Source organism: Oryctolagus cuniculus, chromosome 19 (genome assembly GCF_051225735.1).
Source record: "Oryctolagus cuniculus isolate XC-2025 breed Fujian yellow rabbit chromosome 19, ASM5122573v1, whole genome shotgun sequence".
NCBI lineage: Eukaryota > Metazoa > Chordata > Mammalia > Lagomorpha > Leporidae > Oryctolagus > Oryctolagus cuniculus.
In genome coordinates this window covers 8,546,691-8,570,580 of record NC_142885.1, presented here as the reverse complement: position 1 = coordinate 8,570,580, position 23,890 = coordinate 8,546,691, and the positions used below count along the sequence as shown (strand labels likewise).

The window sequence follows — 23,890 nt, the reverse complement described above, 5'->3', positions numbered from 1 at the left end:
CCACAGCCAGCTCACTCATTTCCGTGTCGTCGTGGCCGCGTCTGCACCAAAGGCAGAGGTGAGCAGCTGCAAGAGGGGCCACACGGCTCCTCGGAGCCTGACACATCTACTCTCGGGGCCTCACAGGAGGAGCCGCTGACGGCTCCAGGGACAGACGCCCTGACTGCCGGCAAGAAAAGTGCACTTTGCAGTCCGCAAGGGCTTGGTTCTTCGTCTCCCACCCACAAGGCTGAGCGGCGCTGGGGGTCTGCGGACACACGGCCGGCAGGGGAGCTTCGGAGAAATTCACAAGGATAACGGGGTCACTCCAGACAGAACTCTAAAGTGAGGAGAGAAGGTACACCCCGCTCAGGAGGAGCAGACAACTCAGCCGCCTCTCACTGAACATGAGAGGCACAGCCTGTACTTAATAGTGTCTCGAGGAGAAAGTCCAGAGGGCTCCACTAGCCCTCCCGCCACCGACACAATCAAAGTCTCAGCAGAAAAGGTCTAATCAGAAAGAAAAAATCCCATGGTACCCAAATAACTCAAAATATCAAGAATTTTTTTCTCTAGATTTTAAAACAATCAAACTTTCAGGACCAGACACAATTCTTCTGTCCTGTAAACCCACAGAGCCTGGTGGCACAGCAGTCCGGAGACCCCTCAGCTTTGTTGTAAGGAGGCTAAGGGCTCCGCTCCCTTCGTAAGTAGAGGATCTGACATCACTGCATTAGCAGAAGCTGCGACTGGAATGGTGGCTGGAGTCACCTTTCCAAACACAGCAGACCTGAGTCCTGTCATGTGCTCACCCCTACACTCAGCCTGCAGGAAGGTCTTTTTTGTTTGTTTGTTTGTTTTTGTTTTGTTTTGACAGGCAGAGTGGACAGTGAAGAGAGAGATAGAGAGAAAGGTCTTCCTTTGCTGTTGGTTCACCCTCCAATGGCCGCTGCGGCCGGCGCACCATGCTGATCCGATGGCAGGAGCCAGCTTCTGGTCCTTGGGTGCAGGGCCCAAGGACCTGGGCCATCCTCCACTGCCTTCCCTGGCCACAGCAGAGAGCTGGCCTGGAAGAGGGGCAACCGGGACAGAATCCGGCGCCCTGACTGGGACTAGAACCCGGTGTGCTGGCGCTGCAAGGCAGAGGATTAGCCTAGTGAGCCGCGGCGCCGGCCAGGAAGGTCTCCTTATGCTCCCCACCAAGTCGCTGAGAAAGCGAGCGGGAGGAGCTGCCCACCGGGCCCCAGCTCTGCGCGGTTTGTTAGAAGCGGGAAATACAAGCCTGGCAGCCAGAAGTCACACTTCTCGGGGTGTGCACTGCTGAAATGGGGGGGCCCGCGCCTGTATGGGCGGTATGCGGGGAAGGCGGCAGGGGACAGGTGGGTCCCCTACCGCTGCTCTAAGGGGGCCAGGCCCGGGGACAAGCAGCGGCACCTACGTGATGCTGTTCTGGTGCAGCGTCTCCAGGGCCGTGTTGCGGTCCTCGGTCGTGGCCCTCTTGTCCATGTTGCGGAAGCGTTCCATGGCGGACATGTTGCGCTGGATGCTCTGTTTCGGAATGTCCAGCTTGGAGACAAAGGTCAGGCAGCCGCGGTCGTCGTAGTTGAACAGCATCGGGCAGCAGTCATGGCCCTGAAACAAGGTTCCCGTCAGCCCCCGGAGGGCACCCTGCCCAGCAGAGCGCCCACCCCGACAGGCCTCTCCTCCCTTTAAGGCTAACTCTGTCACGTCTACAGGGCCGCTCTGCTTTGAGCTCACGTCACAGAGGACACATTGTTCCCGTCTGGAGGATGACACGGTGCGTTATGAGGAAGAATGAAGGGGAATACTCACGGCGGCCACGACGCTGTTCTCGGAGACAAACGACACACTGAGCAGTGGCAGAAACTCGGTTTTCAGAGTGGAGACCCTGGACACAAGAACACTTGTCACACGGAGACGAAGCAGCCACACAGCTGCCTTACAGCACAGAGGCCAACAAAGCGCCCGTTCTCCAGGGCCCCACAGCACCAGTGAACGCTTGCTGACCCAGGAGCCCCATGACCTCGACTCGCAGGAATCTCAAGCACAAGGCGGCCCTGGGGTGACCCCCAGAAACTGAGGCCCTCGGCAATCTCCAGCCTGTCAAGCCGTGGGGCTCCTGCCACCCATGGGGGAAACCGGGGTTGAGTTCCCGGCTTCCAGCTTTGGCCCCTGACATTCGTGGGCGTTTGGGGAGTAAACCAGTGGATGGGAGTTCTCATCTCTCAAAAAAAAAAATAAGGTACTCATTTTAGAAAAAAGATGTAACCTTCTACAAATGTACAGAAATCTTCTGGAAGACCACATTTATAATAAGGGGTATATCTTTAAAAAACAAACATGAAATTAACCAAAAAACTACATTCAATTCAGTTAGGAAGAAGCCATCATCCCTGAAACATGTCTGTGCAGCACCCGGCGGGACTGGCCCTAGACACACAAGACCCCAGGGAGGGCAGTCACAGGGCGAGAGGCATCCCAACGCCCCCGCCCCGACGCGAGGTGAGCAGACGTGAGCTGCGATGCCCCACGAGGTGCCTATGGCAGAGCGGCTCCCCGTCACCCGTGAGTCATCACACCTCCAGTTCTTCCGGCACACACAAGTGGGGAGCCCCCATGAACAGTCACTGCTGGCTGACCGCACACGGAGAGAACACACGTCCTGTTTCATCTAAGGCTGGGGTGTGTGTACCCTGCAAGGCTGCCTGGCACGCTGCACTGGGGTTCCTATGCCTGTGTCCCGTGTGTACAACCAGACAGAGGCAGCCTCAGCCTGGTGGGCAAGACATCCCACCCCCTGCCTGCACCTCCCAAACAAAAGGCAAATACTCACTGCACGCTTTTTGAGGCATCGGCCACGGATACGGTGCTGTCGTGGCTGACCCAGGCCAGGCGGCTTCCACTGGCAGAGAAGCTGACCCCGTGGACCCAGCCGCCAGTGCCACTGCCCCCAAACTCTGACATCAGCTGGCCGAAAGGCATCTTGCTGCCCCAGGGTGTACTGGCTGGCTTTTCATCCACTTCTTTAATGTAGGCAGAAAACACCCTGTGATTCAAAGGGCAAAGAAGGAAGGAAAAAGAAAATGAAAATACATGTATATAGAAATAGGCCACTCTATCTCAGAACCCCAAGGCTGACTCATTAGAACTCTCAGTGCTGGCTGGCGCCGTGGCCGGAACCCTCTGTGACGAAGGTGGGTCCTACAGTCAGGTGTCACCAGGCTTTTTCAAATTCTCTTTGTTCCGTGAAAGGGAAAGGGACAAAGGAATCTGGCCCTCTGCCCACCAATGCTCTGCTGCTGTGTGCATTTCATCCCCTCTGAACCTCAAAACTTCCCACAAGAACGGGGGTGCCCGCCACCCCAGATGACAAGGACAGTGGGAGCTCTGGGAGACACACAGCATGAGACGGGCCGAGGCTGGCGCGTCAGCTGTCAGTCTAACGCCATGCTGTCACATGCTGCCAGGATCGCATCTGCGTTTCCCATCAGCATCACAACAGCAGCGCTTTTGTCACGAGTGCCGAGAAGGGACCTGTGGTCCTGGGCTCCACGGGCTCCACAGGCCCCACGGGCTCCACAGGCCCCACAGGTCCCACAGGACCGTGTCAAAGCAGCTCCATTTGTGGAAATCGATCTCAACAAGACTGCAACCTATTCCCTCACCGGGAGTTTCAGTCGATCCCAAGAATCCACACGGCAGGTTCAGTGCCACCTCCTCCCATTTTCTAAGGGAGTCAGAAGGACTCTGGCAGAGGGATCACCACCAACAAAACCGCAGAATATGAAGTGAACTGTCACCACCATAATCCCACCCCTGGAACCACTCACACGTGGAACTGTTTGAAAACCTGAGAATCCCTGGATACAAGTCACGGCCAGGTTCAGGGTGTGTCCTATCTCCCGCCCACCCTGGAGTCCAGTCCACCTGAGGCATCGTCTCCGTGCTTTTCTTCAGCTAACGGGTGGGCGGAAAGGCCTTCCTGATAAAGCAATTACCCGACAGGACCCTTAAAGCTCTTAGCAAAGTGGCTGCCTCGCCTCCAGCCTCACGCTAACAACAAATACAACACTTTCAGGACAAGGACAGCACAGCACAGGAACCGCTCAGCAGCGCACTGTCTGGCTCTGTTCTGTTCATCTTAGTTTCACTCTGGAATTTGCACTCTGTTGCCTGGAGTATGAAAGGAGAAATAACGCTGTAGAGGAGCCATACAGGAAGAAAAGGGGAGGAAGGGAGACAGAGAGAGACCGACAGAGAGCATGTCTGCACGTCCTATCCCTACACTGGAAACCACGGACATTCTGCCCAGGGAAGCTGTCCCCGCCCCACCTTTGATCTCCCTCCTCCCCCACTTCCACATCCGCTTCCTTCCTCATCAGTGACATCAGTGACGTGCACACTCGCTGCTTTAGTCCCTGTGCACGGCTCCCTTTCTGGACCACGAGCTCCTGTCACGTGGGCCCCTCACGGTGCCCACTGAAGGAGGAGCGATGTTCAGCAAGTCCATCAGCTTCCCCTCATGCCCACCTGCATTTGAAGTCGCACGATCCTGCTGCCAGCAAAACATTGTTTGGATGCCAGTCCAGGCTGAGGACTGTGGAGCGTATTGGCTTTTTAATGTGTTTGCTTACCCACCTGCGAGAGGAGAAAATCATTATAGCTTATCTACACATCAAGCAACAGTCCCCAAGCGATCTACAGATGTGTATCACGTCTAAATGACGTGGGAAGGTAGGCAGCTGGAGAGAGGAGCTGAGGTTAGCCCCAGCTAACCTGCACAGTGTGTGACAGCTCTGCCGACTTCCAACTTCCGGCAGGACAGCCCTTGAGTGATGGCCCGAGATGTACCACCAAGTCCCCTTTCCTTTCCATGCCCCTGAATCTTATCTTCCATGTTCCCAACGCTGCAAATCTAGGACCAGCTCCAGCTGGAACGATCCAATATGGCTGCAGGATGCGGTCAAACATCTGTGGACCATTACAATGTCACTATAATCAAATTACTTACCGTGGGGGACACTCCCATTCCCATCACGTACCTCATCCCATGACACTTCCAATATATCCAAAAAAGGGCACAGAAGTGGGCGGCAATCAGGCCCTGCCCCACCCTCCACTCCCTTTGGATGTTCAATCAAGCCCGACCCCAAATACCACCCGTTGTGTGTGCTAGGACAGCTTGAATCTTTTTTTTTAAATATGCAATTTTTAAAAAGATTTATTTATGTATTTGAAAGTCAGAGTTACACAGAGAGAGGAGAGGCAGAGAGAGAGAGAGGTCCTCCATCCGATGGTTCACTCCCCAGTTGGCCACAACAGCCAGAGCTGCACCAATCCGATGGCAGGAGACAGGGTCTCGACGCGGGTACCGGGACCCAAGGACTTGGGCCATTTTCCACTGCTTTCCCAGGCCACAGCAGAGAGCTGGATCGCAAGTGGAGCAGCAAGGACTCGAACTGGCACCCACATGCACCCACATGCAGGCGGGGACTTTACCCGCTACGCCACAGCGCTGGCCCCAACAGCTTGAATCTTGAGAGGGGCTTCTGTGTTGAGCTTTTTGTTCATATTCTCTCTCTCTTAAGCTTGCCAGCACTCAGTTCTGGAGTGTGCACTTTCCCTTTGCTTTAAGTAAGTCCTGCTACGGTGTAGCTGCTAAAGCTGCCGCCTGCAGTGCACTGGTTCAAGTCCTGGCTGCTCCACTTCTGATCCAGCTCCCTGCTAATGTGCCTGGGAAAGCAGTGCAAGATGGCCCAGGTGTTCAAGCCCTTGCACCCATGTGGGAGACCCAGAGGAAGCCCCAGTCATTGCGGCCATTTGGGGCGTGAACCAGCAGATGAAGACTTCTCTCTGTTTCTCCCTCTCTCTGTATTTCTGTCTTTCAAATACACAGATAAATCTTTTTTAAAAAACCTTGCTTTCTGTACCCCTTTATGCCTCCATCTTGGATTCTTTCATGCACGGAGGGAAGAGCCTGCCTGGCGTAAGCCCAGCGAGGGTCCACTGGCCACGGTGAAAGTGCCTTAGCAAGGTTCCCTCGCTGGCCACTAGGTCTCCGGGTAAAGGATGGAGAAGAACCTGATTAACTCTGGCTCTCCCCTTGGGATTTCAGAATACATATAATGTTACCACTGGACAAAAGTTAAAGTTGGAAGTTATCTGAACTTTGGAGCTGACTCCTGGCACAGCGGATTAAAGCCACCACCTGTGATGCCGGCGTCCTGTCTGAGAGCCACTTCGAGCAATGCCTGAGTGCTTCCAATCCAGCTTCCTGCTAACAGGCCTGGGAAAGCAGGGGAAGAGAGCCCAAGTACCTGGGTCCCTGCCACCCATGTGACAGCCCCGGCCATTGCTACTACCTGGGGAGTGAACCAATAGATGGGAGATCTCTCTCTCTGTAACTCTGCCGCTCAAATAAATAAACTAATTAAAAAAGAAATTATTTAAATTTTATTATAAATATTCAGTGATTTGTTATTTCATTTTGGGTTGTAAGAGAGCTTAATTTCTTCACAAGTCTCCATGATCTGCAACTTCTTTTATTTTTTCACAAAGAAATCACAACCAAGAAATTAGAAGAACATTTTTTGGGGGTATTAGCCACTAACTAATTCTCCAGTGCCATTCAGAAAAGATTATTTATGTTTACAATCAGTCACTATTTAGGCTTACGTAATTCAATTTCAGCCCCAAAACTACTGTTTAAAAACGAATCATGCCAAGTTGTTCAAAAGTTTGGACACTTAATATTGAATAAAATTTCTAAGGAATCTTTTTCTTACAAACTTGAGAATGCTTATTGTCAAAAAGTCAATATTCTGAATTGTTTTATAATGCCATTTTTTAAAAAAAATTATTTAAGGAAAAGAGTAGCAAGCAAAACAATCAGTTCCAGTGACTGAATTGCAGGCTTCTGAATACTGGATAATGAAATATTGTCCAACAGTTGAGAAACCGCCCTGAACATGACACCTTATACCGAAGCGAAGTCCGATTTTCCTATATTTGAGACTACTCAGTGAATACAAATGTAAACAATTACTGAGTCGGACGCCCAGCTAGGAGAAGGGTTTTCTGTACAAATTCCTAAGACTGCTGGGATTTAGCTGCCGTAAAGTGTAGCCATGTAGGAACATTAACGACGTTTGTTTCTTATCTGTGCATGCCAATGAAGCTCCCAGGTGATTTCTGACAGGCAGCATTCCGCTAACCTTATTTTTAACACACACGCGGAAGCAAAATGTGTGTCTTGAATTCATAATTCAATCTTGTTGCAAACTGACTTTCTTTCCAAAGGATAAAAAATTTCTGCAGTTTTTCTGAGTTATGAAATGCAGCATGATGATCCCTTCCCATCGCTGCTGCAGCAGAACGCAGAGAGAGACCACGAGAGTGAAATATGTTCCCTGCTGTTTTTCCTGGTACACAAACACGGCCACTTCTGCACTAACAATCAATGCCATGTTGAAGGACATTTACCACCATTCTGAATATGTGCCAGGCAGAACAGAGTTGCTTTCCTATCAAAATAAGCAGGAGGGAGTAGTTAAAATAAGTAGCCACATAATAAACCCTTGTATTTTGATTGGCTCGGCTGCAAGTGATTTATACTTATAAGATTCTGGTGAATTTGTACTGCAGCAGCAAGTAAAATATTGCATATACCAAGACACAGATTCGGTCAGCACATAAGCTTCAAGGAAAGGAGAACACGGTTATCTGTAAAATCCAAGGTATTCTAAGTGAACAGACACAGTGGGAAAGGAAATCACTGAGCCTCTTTCAAGCTTGATGTATATACCAGAGTAAGAACACAGCAAGTTGGGCAGAACAGAGGGAGAAGAGGAGGAGCAGCCTGCAAAACAAGTTAGGAGATCAGAGCATGGAAACAGTACCTCTATATTAATGAGATGAGATTTAGCCCGAAGTACACATAAGGAGGAAAGATGCTCAGACAGAATGGGAACAAAAAAAGTCTGCTAATGAGAAAAGCTGGACTTACAGTTAAACCTTCGCCCAGGGCTTCAAGAAGGCAGGACGAACACGGCAGCCCTAATGTAAAAGGTTCCAATGTGGGGCTGGCATGTGGCAGTGGGTTAAGCTGCCTGCAATGCTGGCATCCCATCTGAGCACTGATTAGATTCCCGGTGCTCCACTTCTCATCCAGCTCCCCCTGCTAATGTGCCTGGGAAAGCAATGGAAGATGGCCCAGGTCCTTGGACCCCTGCCACTCATGTCGGGATTTGGATGGAGTTCTGGGATCCTGGCTTTGGCCTGGCCTAGCCCTGGCCATTGCAGCTGTTTGTGGAGTGAACCAGCGGATGGACGATGTCTTCCTGTCCTACTCCCCATCCCCAGTTGTGCCTCTCAGAAAGATTAATTATAAAAAACAAAAACACATTTCACTATTGCTTACCAGTCATTCTCAGACTCGAAGTAACAAACAGAAATGAGCCGCGCTCCACTTCCCACAGCAAATTTGTTTTCTAGGGGCGACCACTTCACAAAAGTCGCTGCGCGGTTAATCCGCAGGATCACCAGGGTCGGCTTCCAGACACCGTCCTTTTGACTCCACACGTAGGCGTTGCGGTCTGCCCCGCAGGTGACAATGTGGTCGCTCTTGGGAGCCCAGTCGATACCTGCAAGTGAGACGTAGGCTGTGTGCTTTGCCCAGGCAGTGACGGTGTGACAGTGATTGGCAGGCCGGGGCGGGGGGGCACACTTCACACAAACGCAAGGACGTTTCTCCGCAAGGGTCTGGGGCTCGGGAGGCAGGGTGGCCAGGGCAGGCAGAGTGCAGCACGGGCACTCCTTCACCCCTCCCACACTACACAGCGCCTCGAGGTCTGAAGCTCCATTCCTGATTCTTTCCTCTTTATTAGATTTTTCTTTGGTTTAAAAATAACCTTATTTATTTACTAACAGATGTCATTCCATGATACTAACGGAGGGTTTGCTACATGACCTACAACTAAAACAGCATCCAGAATAAATAAAAACCATTTTCCATAAAAGAGGGAAGAGTCTAAACTGTGATCCATTGCATAGTCTCCTGAAGGTCTCTGAAGGTCTCTCCACCCCAAATATCTTCTCTACAAAATGCTGGCTCTGTGAAGAGTACGTCAGCATCTTTGCATCTAAGCTAGGAAGACACCTAAGTGCGTATCTGAACGTATGGTTTCCTTCTCTTATTTTAGCAGACTTCTACTCATCCTGTACTTCCATGAAGGATCTCAAAGTCAAGGTCACTTTGTTACACATCCAGAGCAAATTTACTATGACTCAGTCATTTTATATTTATTAATGCTTCACTTTTTTTTTTTTTTTTTGACAGGCAGAGTGGACAGTGAGAGAGAGAGACAGAGAGAAAGGTCTTCCTTTGCCGTTGGTTCACCCTCCAATGGCCGCCACGGCTGGCGCGCTGCAGCTGGCGCACCGCGCTGATCCGATGGCAGGAGCCAGGTGCTTCTCCTGGTCTCCCATGGGGTGCAGGGCCCAAGCACTTGGGCCGTCCTCCACTGCACTCCCGGGCCACAGCAGAGAGCTGGCCTGGAAGAGGGGCTACCGGGACAGAATCCGGCACCCCGACCGGGACTAGAACCCAGTGTGCCGGCGCTGCAAGGCGGAGGATTAGCCTGTTGAGCCATGGCGCCAGCCAATGCTTCACTTTCTACAAATAAAATTTCACACTGAAAAGTACAGAAATATTATTAATTTTTATTGTTTCCCTAAAAATCAATAGTTGGTATTCTTAACATTAATGTGTTAAACTAAGAGGAGTATTCATATAAATCAGCCTCAATAATCATAAATCATAGTGACTTTAACAGTATGAGAAGTTCATTCATTTGTTAGCTATATCAGTAGCCCAATTATTTGAATCACTGAAGGGAAAAAATATGGGAGATTGTATTTAAGAGGAGTATATTTTGATTTTAGATCCACTCATCAAAGGATTATCTTGCAATCCTCTTTATTAAATTTCACTTTTTAACTACAAAGGCAATACCTATCTACCATTACAAGATAAACATCACAAAGAGACCCATAGAGAACTCATAAGACCTGCCCGCATACACATCCCTCCCCTCCCAAATGGTACCACTATCATGGCAAACATTACCCCTTGTTTTCTGTAAATTAGTGAACATTATTTCAGGACGGTAATCTTATCCTCATTTCTTAACTCATCTCCTCAGTGCTGAACATTTTATTGGTTTCCACTCATTTGTTAAAATAGATAAATAAAAGTGGAAATTTTTCGGCCGGCGCCGCGGCTCACTAGGCTAATCCTCTGCCTTGCGGCGCCGGCACACCAGGTTCTAGTCCCGGTTGGGGCACCGGATTCTGTCCCGGTTGCCCCTCTTCCAGGCCAGCTCTCTGCTGTGGCCAGGGAGTGCAGTGGAGCATGGCCCAGGTGCTTGGGCCCTGCACCCCATGGGAGACCAGGATAAGTACCTGGCTCCTGCCATCGGATCAGCGCGGTGCGCCGGCCACAGCGCGCCGGCCGAGTCGGCCATTGGAGGGTGAACCAACGGCAAAGGAAGACCTTCCTGTCTGTCTCTGTCTCTCACTGTCCACTCTGCCTGTCAAAAAAAAAAAAAAAAAAAAAAAGTGGAAATTTTTTTAATGATGTAAGATTATCTCATAGTAGTATAATAAGATTGTCATAATTTTAGTATTATATCTTGGAAAATTATCAAGTCAGCAGATTTTTGTAGATGAAGAGACCAATTTTATAAATCTTATGAGGTCAAAACTTATAGATTTAATAAAGTTTTGTGATATTACATTTGAAACAGATTTTTTCACTTTATTTTTCTTTACTTTTACTTAACTGTGTGCATTACGTGAAATTTTATCCTTTATTAATTGTTATTTATTTTAAATTTATTTCTTTTCACTTTATTTGAAAGACAGAGACAGAGGGCAATCTTCTATCAGCTCATTCAGTACCAAATGCCTGTAACAGCCAGGGTTGAGCCAGGCAAAGGCAAGAGCCTGGAATTCAATCCAGGTATCCCATGCAGGTAGCAGGGACCTAAGTACTTGACCTATGACCCACAGTCTCCTTGCACATTAGCAGGAAGTTGGATCCGAGGCAGAGGAGTTGGGACTTGACCCAAGCATTCTGATACAGGATGTCAGTTTCCCAAGCAGTGTCCTAACTGCTGGACAAAATGCCCACCCCAGAACTTTTATCTTTCAGAGGGCCTAACTCAGAATGCCTTACTTTTATCTTTGTTCTTTTAAGTGCAGGGATTTAGAATGGCTTAAAATGAGTATAGCATAAAACTCAAGACTTTTTTTTTTTCCTACAACATAAAAGAAATTTTGGTGGCTCACTATGGATTCCTTAAAAATTTCATTACACTGGGACTGGTGCTGTGGTACATTGCCCAAGTTTCTGCCTATAGCACCAGCGTCCTATATGGGCATCGGTTCGAGTCCCGGCTGCTCCTCTTCTGATCCAGCTCCCTGCTGTGGCCTGGGAAAGCAGTGGAAGGCAGCCCAAGTGCTTGGGCCCCTGCATCCCTGTGGGAGACCTAGAAGAAGCTCCTGGCTCCTGGATTTGAATCAGCCCAACTCCAGCTATTGTGGCCATTTGGGGAGTGAACCAGCAGACAGAAGTCTTCTCTCTGTCTCTCCCTCTCCAATAAATAAATAAATCTTTAAGAAAATGCAAAATATCCAAAGACTCAAAGAGATACCAACTAACTGCAACCATTTGTGCATCCATTTGGATCCCAATTAAGTTAGTGGATATTATCAAAAAATACTGGTTATTATTAAAAAGTATCCTTATCTTTTAGAGGTTCAGACTGAAATCTGAAATGACACAATGTCTCGGCTGTGCTTCAAGACTGGCTGTGAGCTGTCGCTGAACGTGGGTGGTGAGTACAAGGGCTCATTATGCTATCCTGTTTGTTAAATGCTTAAAATTTTCTACAATAGAACTTTTTAAAAAACAGAGTGATCAAATATGTAACACGCAAAAACCCGACTCCAGAGAGCGGCCCCAGCACAGGGCGCGCCTTCTGTGCAGTGCTGTCGCCTCCTCTCCAGTGCGTCACGAGGTCCTCCCCCACGGTCACCAGGCTTTCTGGGAAAGCACGTCTGATCTTGGGCTCCTGCCACAGAGTTAGATTTCTCCAGCAGCAGTTTTTTTAAGATCTAAAAAAATGTCATTTGAGCACTTAAGACAGAAAACAGGCCCAAGTTCAAAAGACCCCAAAAGGGAAGTACGGGGAGAAAAGGACAGACTGACGGCTTCACATTTCTGTTTCTTTGGTCTTTCATCTTAGCCTTTTCTCATCTAAAAAAAAGTATTTCCTAATGTTATTATTCCAAATTAAAGAGGACTTATTCTTAGGCCATGGGCAAAGGGATTTAAAGAAAATAGGCCAAACCTAATAGAAATAAGGCCACGGGAAAACAATAGCAACAAAAATAGAACTGAAGGGGCCGGCGCTGTGGCATAGCGGGTAAAGCCGCCGCCACACTGCCGGCATCCCATATGGGCGCCGGTTCCAGTCCTGGCTGCTCTGTTTCCCATCCAGCTCTCTGCTGTGGCCTGGGAAAGCAGTGGAGGATAGCCCAAGGCCTTGGGCCCCCGCACCCACATGGGGGACCCGGAGGAAGCTCCTGGCTCCTGGCTTCGGATCAGCATAGCACCAGCCATTGAGGCCAACTGGGGAGTGAACCAGAGGATGGAAGACCTCTCTCTGTAACTCTGTCCTTCAAATAAATAAAAAAATAAATCTTTATTAAAACAAAAACAGAACTGAAGTCTGGAGCTGGTTTGTGATCTGTATGGCTCCCAGTGCACAGGAGCGGCACATGCAAATCACTGATCACAGCAAGAAGGCCAGGCAGTCTCTGCTGGTGAATGCGACAACTTAGGTAAAGGAGCCGGACTCTCAAAGCATGCTAATTTCTTCCCCTGGACAGGGGCAAAGATATTTAAGCAAATCAGTATTTTAGGGGATTAGAGGCAAAATTCCAGGATCTAACTAAAAGAAAGAAAAATCACTGTAAATCCTACTGCTGCCCACTTAAATGCAAATGTCGTTGCGAGGAGGGGGAAACCCCAATCTAATGGCTGTGAGAAATCTGTACATAAAAAGTTATGGTTATGCTCAAACTGTTCAAAATAAGTGATTAAGTCAAACTATTCTGCCATAAAATAGGATAAAAAGGAAGCTCTCTAAACAGATCAGAATTAATTCTTTTGAAATTTGATATCTAAATTTGGTTTACCAAACTGTGAAAACCATTGTAAAAAGTTTTCCACTTTTACCTCTCATTCCTCCTCCTCCGACACTTGCTTAACAAACTGCATGGCTTGCCACCACCACCCATCTATTGACTGATCTTTTGTCAAAGAGAAAAGCTGATGTATACTCGGGAATCTGCCCTGAGCCACACGCTCCAAAAATCTCACCTTCCACATGTCAACGAGATACCCCCTCAGTGGGAAAATGGTTTAAGAGTTAAGAACGGAAAAACCAGAGAACTCAGTTGCCTAACACACATCTGAAAGTATGCTCAATTCTTCTTCAATCATGAAAATACAATTTATAGAGACACTACCTTTCACTCATCAGATACTATCAAGTATGGCTGGGAGGGGACAGGCATTGTGTTACAGTGGGTTAAGGACCTATCAGAGGGCCTGGGATCAGATATTCAGTTTCCTGCTAACACACCTGGGAGGCAGATGATAGCTCAAGTCTTTGAGTCCCTGCCACCTACATGGGAGATCTGGATGGAGTTCCTGGCTCCTGGCTGCCTTATGGTCCAGCCCCAGCTGTTGCTCTGGAGAGTAAACTAATAAACTGAAGATCACTCTCTGTCTCTCCTCCTCACTCTGACACTCTGCCTTTAAAATAAATAAATAATCTTCTTGAAAACTAAAATATGTGTTGTGTGTGGGAAAATGGGCACTCCCATAAATTACAGGGCTGAGGAATGAAGGGAATGTGATGCTGCCCAGCAAGGCTGAGGATGTGCACACCTCCACAGCACAAGTCCACCCCCACGGACGCTCACAGGTGAGCACACACAGGTACAGCGCTGCAGGACCCTTCAATGTAATACGGAAAACCTGGAAACAGCCTAAACATCCTTCAGGGGAGGAAAGGGTAAATGAATGAGGTATAAAATGCCAAAGAGCAGTTGAAAGGAATAAACTTAATTTAAATACATCAACATAGATAGATCTCAGAATAAATATCAAATGCGAAAGCCAGCCACAGGAGATGTACGGTGTGATGTCATTTATTTAGCAGTAAAAATACCAGCTGAGAGCACCAGAGAGCGCAGCGCAGGATGATGTCATAGCCAGGTGGAGCCTGTCTTCTGGGGGCGAGGACTAGGACTGTTGGTGAGGAGACTCTTACCAGTATCTACAGCGACACTATTCCATCCTTCCTCGTAACTTTCCTGGCACAGGGGAAATACTGGTAATTCCGACGGCAGACAATCTGCTGTGGAGTACCTGTTACATTAAGTTTTGTTCTTCTCAGTCTTTTGGAAGGTCTTCCTTGCCCCAAAACAACACAAAGGAAATTCCTTCCAGACACTAGGCCCCTCAGCACTCGGGAGCAGTCTGGCTTACGTTTTCACATTCCATCGCCTGGTCTGAGCTCTTCAGTGCTCACACGCACTTGGTTTAGGGCTTTCTGTAACACTAGTGGAGCGCTGGGTACCAGCTGGGCTACAAGACATGCGTAACAATCGACACCATGACTGCATTTTCTTTGTTGTCTAAAGAATATGCAGTGAGTTACTGCACGACTGTGACCACCACAGCCCTCCTGGTTTATCAGACTCTCTCTGAATGGAAGCGCGCTTCAGCCAGAAACACCACTCCAAGCCCGTGGCTGTCTTCCTTTACCTGTGATGTGTCCGTTGTGCTCCTTGAGTTCATGAGCTTTCACCCACTGGCTCCCGTTCTTCTTGTAGATGTGCACTTCGTGGTTATTGGGACTAAGGGCGATCTCTGGAGAAAGAGGTCAGCACAGTGGTTAACACCTGAACTTGAAACGGCCATCAAAAGACAGCAGGTGTTTAAAACAGACTGAAGGAACAGGAAGGCTGTTTCCAGAAAGCAGTCTCCAAACTCACCCCGAAGAAGCCTTCTTTACTTCTATTTGGTCCTTGTATTTTAAAATATTTTATAGGGGAACTAAATTTAACAACACATTTTCCTAGAGACACATGTAACTGCCAGTTATATATTCTAACCAGCAAGAAATAAATATTGTTATCCTTAGCTAAAATAATTTTAGCTCACAGTAAAAATGGTGACGTATTAGTTCACATGTGCAATTTTATTAGATATAAATATTTAATGTCTCTTTGACTTTCTGAAATGCTGAAAATAACTTATAGACTTGTGTAACTGCTTCATGAACCCAGGCTGAAACCACTAAGTTTATCAGAAAACTTTGATTCTGTTGATGAACTATACTGAAGTTCTCCTTTATAATAAAGTCAACACAAATCACAAGACTGGGACCAGCAATGTGGTGTAGCACGCTAGGCCGTCACCTGTGATGCTGGCGTCCCCATCAGAGCACCCGTACAAGTCTGGGCTGCTGTTTCTGATCTCACTCGCAGACAACACCTCTGGGAAAGTAAGAGATGGGCCAAGCGCCTGAGCCCCTGCCACCCATGCAGGAGATCCAGACGGAGTTCCAGGCTCCTGGCTTCAGCCAGCCCAGCCCCAGCCACTGCAGCCATTTGGGGAGTGAACCAGCAGATGGAAGATCTCTTTTTCTTTCTTTCCTTTTCTCTCTGTCACTGATTTTCAAATATATGAAATAAACCTTTTTTTAAAATCACAAAACAAAATTATGTTTTCAAGAGAAATCTCCTTGACCAATCCAAAATATATGAGAAATGGATTTTTAAACTCACATTGATGTTCTTTTCTCACTGGTGTCTCCCATGCAGGTAGCAGGGGCCCAAGCACTTGGGCCATCCCCTGCTGCTTTTCCCAGATCATTAGCAGAGAGCTAGATTGAAAGTGAAGCAGCCGGGACATGAACCATTGCCCATATGCCAATGCCAGCATTGCAGGCGGCAGCCTTACCAGCTATGCCACAAGGCCAGCCCCTAAAATTATCTTTTTAAAAATTTTATCTAGCTGGTGCTGTGGTGCAGCAGGTTAATACCCTGGCCTGAAACGCTGGCATCCCATATGGGCGCCGGTTTGCGTCCCGACTGCTCCACTTCCAATCCAGCTCTCTGCTATGGCCTGGGAAAGCAGTAGAAGACGGCCCAAGTCCTTGGGCCCCTGCACCCACACAGGTGACCCAGAAGAAGCTCCAGGCTCCTGGCTTCGGATCAACACAGCTCTGGCCATTGCGGCCAATTGAGGAGTGAACCATTGGATGGAAGACACCTCTCTCTCTCTCTCTGCAGCCAATTGGGGAGTGAATCATCGGATGGAAAACACCTCTCTCTCTCTCTCTCTCTCTCTCCCCCCCTCTGCCTCTGCCTCTGCCTCTGCCTCTCCTCTCTCTGTGTAACTCTTTTAAATAAAGAAATAAATCTTTTAAAATTTTTTTATCTATTGCTTTTTATGTATTTGAGAGGCAGAGACAGAGAGATGGAGAGATAGACAAGGAGAGCTCACATCTAGTAGTTCACTCACCAAAGGCCTAAAACAGCCAGGGCTGGGCCAGGGCCAAAGTCAGGAGCCAGAAATTCAATTCAGGTCTTCCTTGTGGGCAGGGACCCAAGTACTGGTAGTGAGAATGTAAAATGGACATTTTGGAAAATGGTCTGCTAATTCCTTAGGATGGTCAGCATAGTCATCATGTAACCTCACAATTCAAGTCCTAGGTACATCAAGGGAACTGAAAACACATGTCTGCATAAAAACATATTTGAATGGTCTTAGCAGTTTATTCTAACTAGCCAGTGAGACGAAACAACCCAAAAGTCCACCAAGAAAAAGAAACACAATGTGGTATATTCCTACAACGGAATAGTATTCAGCCATGAAAAGGAATGAAGGGAGAATGGTTCCAGGAGCCCCTAAGATACTAGCATCTGTGGATGCTGCAGTGCCTTACACAGAATGAACAGTATTTGCATATAACCTTCACACATTCTCCCATATACTTCAAATCTTTGGATTACTTACAATATCTAAAAAAATGTAAATTTTATATAAACCGTTGTTATAAGTATTAAGAAATAATGACAAGGGGGAAAAGCACATTTGTTCAGAGCAGGCATAATTTTTTCCCCCTCTGAACACTTCTGATCCATGGTTGGTTGAGTCCACGACTGCAGATCCTGCAGACACAGAGGGACAGGTCAGTGGTACTGTAAGGGCCCCTACTGTGGGTGAACCCTGAAAAGATAAGGCACAACGAAAGAAGCCAGGTGCAAAGAGGTACTTAAGATTTTAAAATTTTCAGGCTGGCACCGCGGCTCACTAGGCTAATCCTCCGCCTTGCGGCGCTGGCACACCGGGTTCTAGTCCCGGTCGGGGCGCCAGATTCTGTCCCGGTTGCCCCTCTTCCAGGCCAGCTCTCTGCTGTGGCCAGGGAGTGCAGTGGAGGATGGCCCAGGTGCTTGGGCCCTGCACCCCATGGGAGACCAGGAGAAGCACCTGGCTCCTGGCTTCGGATCAGTGTGGTGCACCAGCTGAGCGCGCCGGCCGTGGCGGCCATTGGAGGGTGAACCAACGGCAAAGGAAGACCTTTCTCTCTGTCTCTTTCTCACTGTCCACTCTGCCTGTCAAAAATAAAAAAATAAAAAAAAAATTTTCAAAAAAGAGCAAATTAATGGTTGCCAAGGCTGAAGGATTCTGAGGAAAACGGAATGACTACTAATGGACATAGAGTCTCTTTCTGGGGAGATGAAAACAGAAATCAGATGGTAGTGATTGTTGAAAAACTGTGAATATGCTAAAAAAACAATCCCACTGAATCGTACACTTTAAAAGAGTTAATTTTATGTTATATGAATTACATCTTAACAAAATTATTAAAGTTATTTAAAAAAAGATACTTGAGGGGTGGGCATTCAGCCTAGCAGTTAAGATGCCAAATAGGCTCAGGCGCCGCGGCTCAATAGGCTAATCCACCACCTAGTGGTGCCGGCACACCGGGTTCTAGTCCCGGTCGGGGCACCGGATTCTGTCCCGGTTGCCCCTCTTCCAGGCCAGCTCTCTGCTGTGGCCCGGGAGTGCAGTGGAGGATGGCCCAAGTGCTTTGGCTCTGCACCCTGTGGGAGACCAGGATAAGTACCTGGCTCCTGCCATCAGATCAGCACGGTGCGCCGGCCGCAGCATGCCAGCCGCGGCAACCATTGGAGGGTGAACCAGCGGCAAAAGGAAGACCTTTCTCTCTGTCTCTCTCTCTCACTGTCCGCTCTGCCTGTCAAAAAAAAAAAAAAAAAAAAAAAAAAAAAAAAAAAAAAAAAGATGCCAAATAGGATGCCTGCTCCAACACTGCAGGACCTGGGTTAGGTTCACGGCCCAACTCCTGACTCCAGCTTCCCAACGATACAGACCTGGATGGGCAGCACTGACGGCTCCAGTAACGGAGCTACTGTCACCCATGTGGGAAACCTGTGTTCCCAGTTCCAGGTTCCAGTCCTAACCTAGCCTCGCTGTTCCAAGTATTTAGGGAAGTGCAACAGTGGGTGAGAGCTCTCTGTCTCTTTGCCTTTCAAATAAAAAAATTAAAGAGAAAAAAAACAAAACTTTAAGGACACTAAATATTTACCTTTTTAAATAACTTATATGGGGGCCAGCGCTGTGGTGTAGTGGGTAAAGCCGTTGCCTGCAATGCTGGCATCCCATATGGGCACTGGTTAGAGACCCGGCTGCTCTATTTCTGATCCAGTTCTCTGCTATGGTCTGGGAAGGCAGTAGAAAATGGCCCAAGTCCTTGGGTCCCTACAACCTGCGTGGGAGACCTAGAAGAAACTCCTGGCTCCTGGCTTCGGATCGGCTCAGCTCTGACCATTGCAGCCATTTGGAGAGTGAACCAGTGGATGGAAGTGCTCTCTCTCTCTGCCTCTGCATAGCTCTGCCTTTCAAATAAATAAGTAAATCTTTAAAAAAAATTCATGGGCATAATATTATATATCTATCTCTATAGATGTTTTTACTTTTTGATGATCACTTTGTATGCTAAACTGTGCCTACTTTTTTTTCTTAAAGACATATTTATATTTATTTGAAAGGCAGAGTTACAGAGAAGCAGAGGCAGAGAAAGAGAAAGAGGTCTTCCATCTGCTCGTTCACTCCCCAGATGGCCGCAACTGCTGGACTCGAACCAGTGCCCACATGGGATGCTGGCACTGCAGGCGGTGGCTTTACCTGCTATGCCACAGTGCTGGCCCCATAAACTGTGCCTACTTCTAAGAGACTTCTCTATCCCTTTCTAGTCTGCTTGTACTAGAAGACTAGAAACTCAAGCTGATGAAGGACGCAGTACCCTATAGCTCTATAACAGCTTATTTCTAGGTTGTAATGTTCTGATTAAACACTGGATGAGTGTGGCATCGTGGCATAACCGCACAAGACCCTAAGTTGGGGCTGGCGCTGTGGTGTAGCAGGTAAAGCCACATCCCATATGAGCACCAGCTGGAGTCCTGGCTGCTCCACTTCCGATCCAGCTCTCTACTATGGCCTGGGAAAGCAGCAGAAGATGGCCCAAGTCCTTGGGACCCTGAACCCACATGGGAGACCCGGAGGAGGCTCCTGGCTCCTGGCTCCTGGCTTCGGATTGGTGCAGGTCTGGCCACTGTGGCCATTTGGGGAGTGAACGAGCAGATGGAGACCTCTATCTCTCTCTCTCTGCCCCTGCTTCTCTGTAACTCTGCCTTTCAAATAAATAAACCAACCTTTAAAAAAAAAAGATCCCTGAGCTGTCAGGGTACTGAAAGGGGTCTATTTGATGTAAACCTTTAAGTGGTACTGTAGAAAAAGAGGTCGACAAGGAGCCAGAAGGCTTGAGTGCTAGCAACATTTCCAACATTAACTTGGTATGCAACCACTGGAAAGTCCTTCTGCCACCCTGGGCCTGGCTGCTGGCCCCGTAAGCCAAAGAATCTATCAGTTATCAGCTGAACTTTCTATAAGCCAAAGGACTGACCAGGGTACCTTGTGAATCGGTATCAATAGCTTTATGTCCTTTCTACACGACACTGAAATATGTGAATCTGAAAAGTGCTTGAATCTGAGATGCAGCAAAGGTGCCAAAATACAGCAGCAAAGCTGACAGCATACTTACGGGTACGATCCCTGTTCCAGGCATGACAGGTGATTGGCTCTAGTAAAAACTGATGCAGAGACATTATTCTTAGTGTTTTCAAAAGATAGAAAGCTGCAACGAACAACAACAAAATCACGAATTAAACACAGTATTTAAGTTATCTGAGGACCTTAATATGTTTGGAGATAAATAAATCATTGTTGCCCCATAAGAAAAGAACCAATCTGAATTTCAAAACTTAACCATTTAAAATAGAACTAGCATTGTAATCATGAATACAGAATTTATTCTATTAATGATCATCACTGGATTCTCAAACCATTAGATTATTGGATACAGTATATTCACAGTCTCAGATGATCACACCACAGATTTTTTACTAATTACAAAGGGAAAAACACAACTTCACAATGAAGAAAACTGGCAGTCACCGCCTTAAACAAGCGATCAAACTTAGAATCACAAATAGTGGAACAATCTACCCTGATGGGTGGCAACTGCGTACATCATCACTTATAAATAGTGAGTCAAATTATCATCCAGACCAGAATATCTTTGAGATCAAAAGGGACACTATTAATAATTACAGTGAGACAACAGGTCACAGGACTACCCTAGAGAAACCTAGGAACATCACTTATCTACAAAGCATCAAGGCCAACAGTAGTGACTCTAAATCTAATCATGATCCAGACCTAATTTCCAGTTTATAGAAAATAAAAGAGAGGAATTGGTTAAACAACACAGAAGGAAATAAAGAATTATAACCAGGACATGTACCATTCCACAGAACAATTATCTTAGACTGCTCAAAAATGGCAACAAATGCGTGGGCACTGGTGCAGGGGTAAGACTACAGACCCCCTATCAGGCTTCCAATTTCAGTAATGTGCATCCTGGGAGGCAGCAAACGGTGGCCCAGGCACTCGGGTCCCTGCTGCTCAAACAGGACACCCAGACTGAGCTTCAGGCTCTTGGCTTCAGCCGGACCCAATCCTGGCTGTTGCACAGGCATTTGCGAGTGAACCAGGAGAAGGAAGATCTCTCTTGTCTTTCTCTCTGCCGTTCAAATCAATAAATATTTTAAAAGGCAATATAGGGGCAGGCGCCGCGGCTCAATAGGCTAATCCTCCGCCTTGCAGCGCCGGCACACCGGGTTCTAGTCCCGGTCGGGGCACCGGATTCTGTCCCAGTTGCCCCTCTTCCAGGCCAGCTCTCTGCTGTGGCCAGGGAAGGCAGTGGAGGATGGCCCAAGTGCTTGGGCCCTGCATCCCATGGGAGACCAGGAGAAGCACCTGGCTCCTGCCATCGGATCAGCGCGGTGTGCCGGCCGCTGCGGCTGCGGCCATTGGAGGGTGAACCAACGGCAAAGGAAGACCTTTCTCTCTGTCTCTCTCTCTCAGTATCCACTCTGCCTGTCAAAAAAAAAAAAAAAAAGGCAATATAGGGAGAAAGGGAGAACCATTCTAAATTTAAAGAGCTATCAAAAACAAATTCAATAAACAAAACAGGATTATAATCTATATATTTTAAAATATCAATAAACGATGTATGCTGTACAACAGAAAAATCTGTATACGTAACAGTATGGAAATTATTTTCTTTTTTTTTTTTTTTTTTTTGACAGGCAGAGTGGACAGTGAGAGAGAGAGAGACAGAGAGAAAGGTCTTCCTTTTTGCCGTTGGTTCACCCTCCAATGGCCGCCGCGGCCGGCGCGCTGCGGCCGGCGCACCGCGCTGATCCGATGGCAGGAGCCAGGAGCCAGGTGCTTTTCCTGGTCTCCCATGGGGTGCAGGGCCCAAGCACCTGGGCCATCCTCCACTGCACTCCCTGGCCACAGCAGAGGGCTGGCCTGGAAGAGGGGCAACCGGGACAGAATCCGGAGCCCCGACCGGGACTAGAACCCGGTGTGCCGGCGCCGCTAGGCGGAGGATTAGCCTAGTGAGCCGCGGCGCCGGCCTATTTTCATTTTTCTTAGCTATGATTATGGTATTGCCAGTGGGTAGGAGAATGTCCTAGCTATCAGGGTATAAAGACTATGAAGTGGGCCGGCGCCGCGGCTCACTAGGCTAATCCTCCACCTAGCGGCGCCGGCACACCAGGTTCTAGTCCTGGTCGGGGCGCCGGATTCTGTCCCGGTTGCCCCTCTTCCAGGCCAGCCCTCTGCTGTGGCCAGGGAGTGCAGTGGAGGATGGCCCAGGTGCTTGGGCCCTGCACCCCATGGGAGACCAGGAAAAGCACCTGGCTCCTGGCTCCTGCCATCGGATCAGCACGGTGCGCTGGCCGCAGCGCGCCGGCCGCGGCGGCCATTGGAGGGTGAACCAACGGCAAAAGGAAGACCTTTCTCTCTGTCTCTCTCTCTCTCACTGTCCACTCTGCCTGTCAAAAAAAAAAAAAAAAAGACTATGAAGTGTTTAGGGATGAAGAGTCACGATGTCTTCTGTAACTTATTTTGATTCAGGAAAAAAAAAAAAAAACAACCAAAAAACAGAGAGTATGTGTATGTGGTGAAATGTTAACTGGTGAATTCAGGCAGGGGGTTGTGATACTACTTTTTAAACATCATTAGACTAAAAATGAAATGAACTTCTCTGTACAGATACTCAAATCTAGACTCACTTAAGAAGCAACCATTACTTGAAATGGGAGGAAATTCTTCAGAAAAGCAACTCGTCTTCCACCACTCCTGACTTTATCATTTCTAAGGGGCTCTCTCACTACAAACTCAAGTTGCAATACATTCAGGTGCCCGTAGTCATGTTAACACAGGGTGGAGAAGAAATGAGACAGGGTTCCTGATGAAAGCAGGGAATGAAAGGAAGGGTCATCAGAGGATGTGAGAGGCACAAGGAAAGCGGAACCCAAGGGGCAGAAGAAGTAAGTGCACCATGAAATAAAACACATCTGATATCCTGAACGGACACACAACTGACAGCGTTTCACGTTCCGTTCTGAGAATGAGACATTACATCTTTTATATGTTCTGGAATTCAAACTGCAATTCACAAAGAAAAAGACTTTCACTGGGGCCTGTGCTGTGGTGCAGCACATTAAGCTGCCACCTGCGATGCCGGCATCCCATATGGGGGTCTGTTGAGTCCCAGCAGCTCCACTTCTGATCCAGCTCCCTGTTCATGCGCCTGGGACAGCAGAAGAGGATGGCTCAAGAACTTGGGGCCCTGATACCTACCTAGGAGACCTGGATGGAGTTCCGGGCTCCCGGCTTTGGCCTGACCCAGCCCTGGCCATTGCAGCCACTTGGGGAGTGAAGCAATGAATGGAAGATAGCACTCTCTCTCTCTGACTTTCAAGTATATAAATAGATCTTAAAAAACCACTTTAACTGAAAAATCTAAAAAAAAATTGTAAATGACATTGCTTAATTTATTCTCTAAAAGGAAGTTTCCAGATGCTCACTGAATGCTTCTCTCATCTCTGGTATCAAACACTTACCCCAAATTGTTCTGTCACAACTGGTTTTATTCAGAGCTACTCAAAATAACATGTCACGTCACAGAGATCTCCTTAACTAAAAGCAATTTAGTTCAAAAACCACATCTGATAAGCTCCATTGTTAACTAAAACAAAACTAATCTGCAAATTAATTATTTAATGTATATATCTATGTGCAACAAAA

The 23,890-nt window shown here is 47.8% G+C and overlaps 1 protein-coding gene and 1 long non-coding RNA gene across 2 annotated transcripts in view; both read right to left on the bottom strand.

Annotated features, from left to right (window-relative positions):
• Positions 1-23,890, bottom strand: part of ARPC1A (actin related protein 2/3 complex subunit 1A) — a 29,326-nt gene that overhangs the window by 2,599 nt on the left and 2,837 nt on the right. Inside the window, exons 2-8 of the mRNA XM_002721868.6 lie at positions 20,271-20,363; positions 14,903-15,007; positions 8,420-8,642; positions 4,531-4,638; positions 2,834-3,046; positions 1,813-1,888; positions 1,418-1,611 (exon numbers count right to left, since the gene is read on the bottom strand). Coding sequence (XP_002721914.2) covers positions 1,418-1,611; positions 1,813-1,888; positions 2,834-3,046; positions 4,531-4,638; positions 8,420-8,642; positions 14,903-15,007; positions 20,271-20,334 — 983 coding nt within the window. The 5' untranslated portion in view covers positions 20,335-20,363. The remainder of the gene's footprint in view (positions 1-1,417; positions 1,612-1,812; positions 1,889-2,833; positions 3,047-4,530; positions 4,639-8,419; positions 8,643-14,902; positions 15,008-20,270; positions 20,364-23,890) is intronic.
• LOC149120335 (uncharacterized) lies at positions 12,465-14,896 on the bottom strand. The gene is made up of 2 exons (XR_016225803.1): positions 14,624-14,896; positions 12,465-14,503 (listed from the first exon to the last, which is right to left on the bottom strand). It is a non-coding gene; the product is annotated as an uncharacterized LOC149120335 (long non-coding RNA).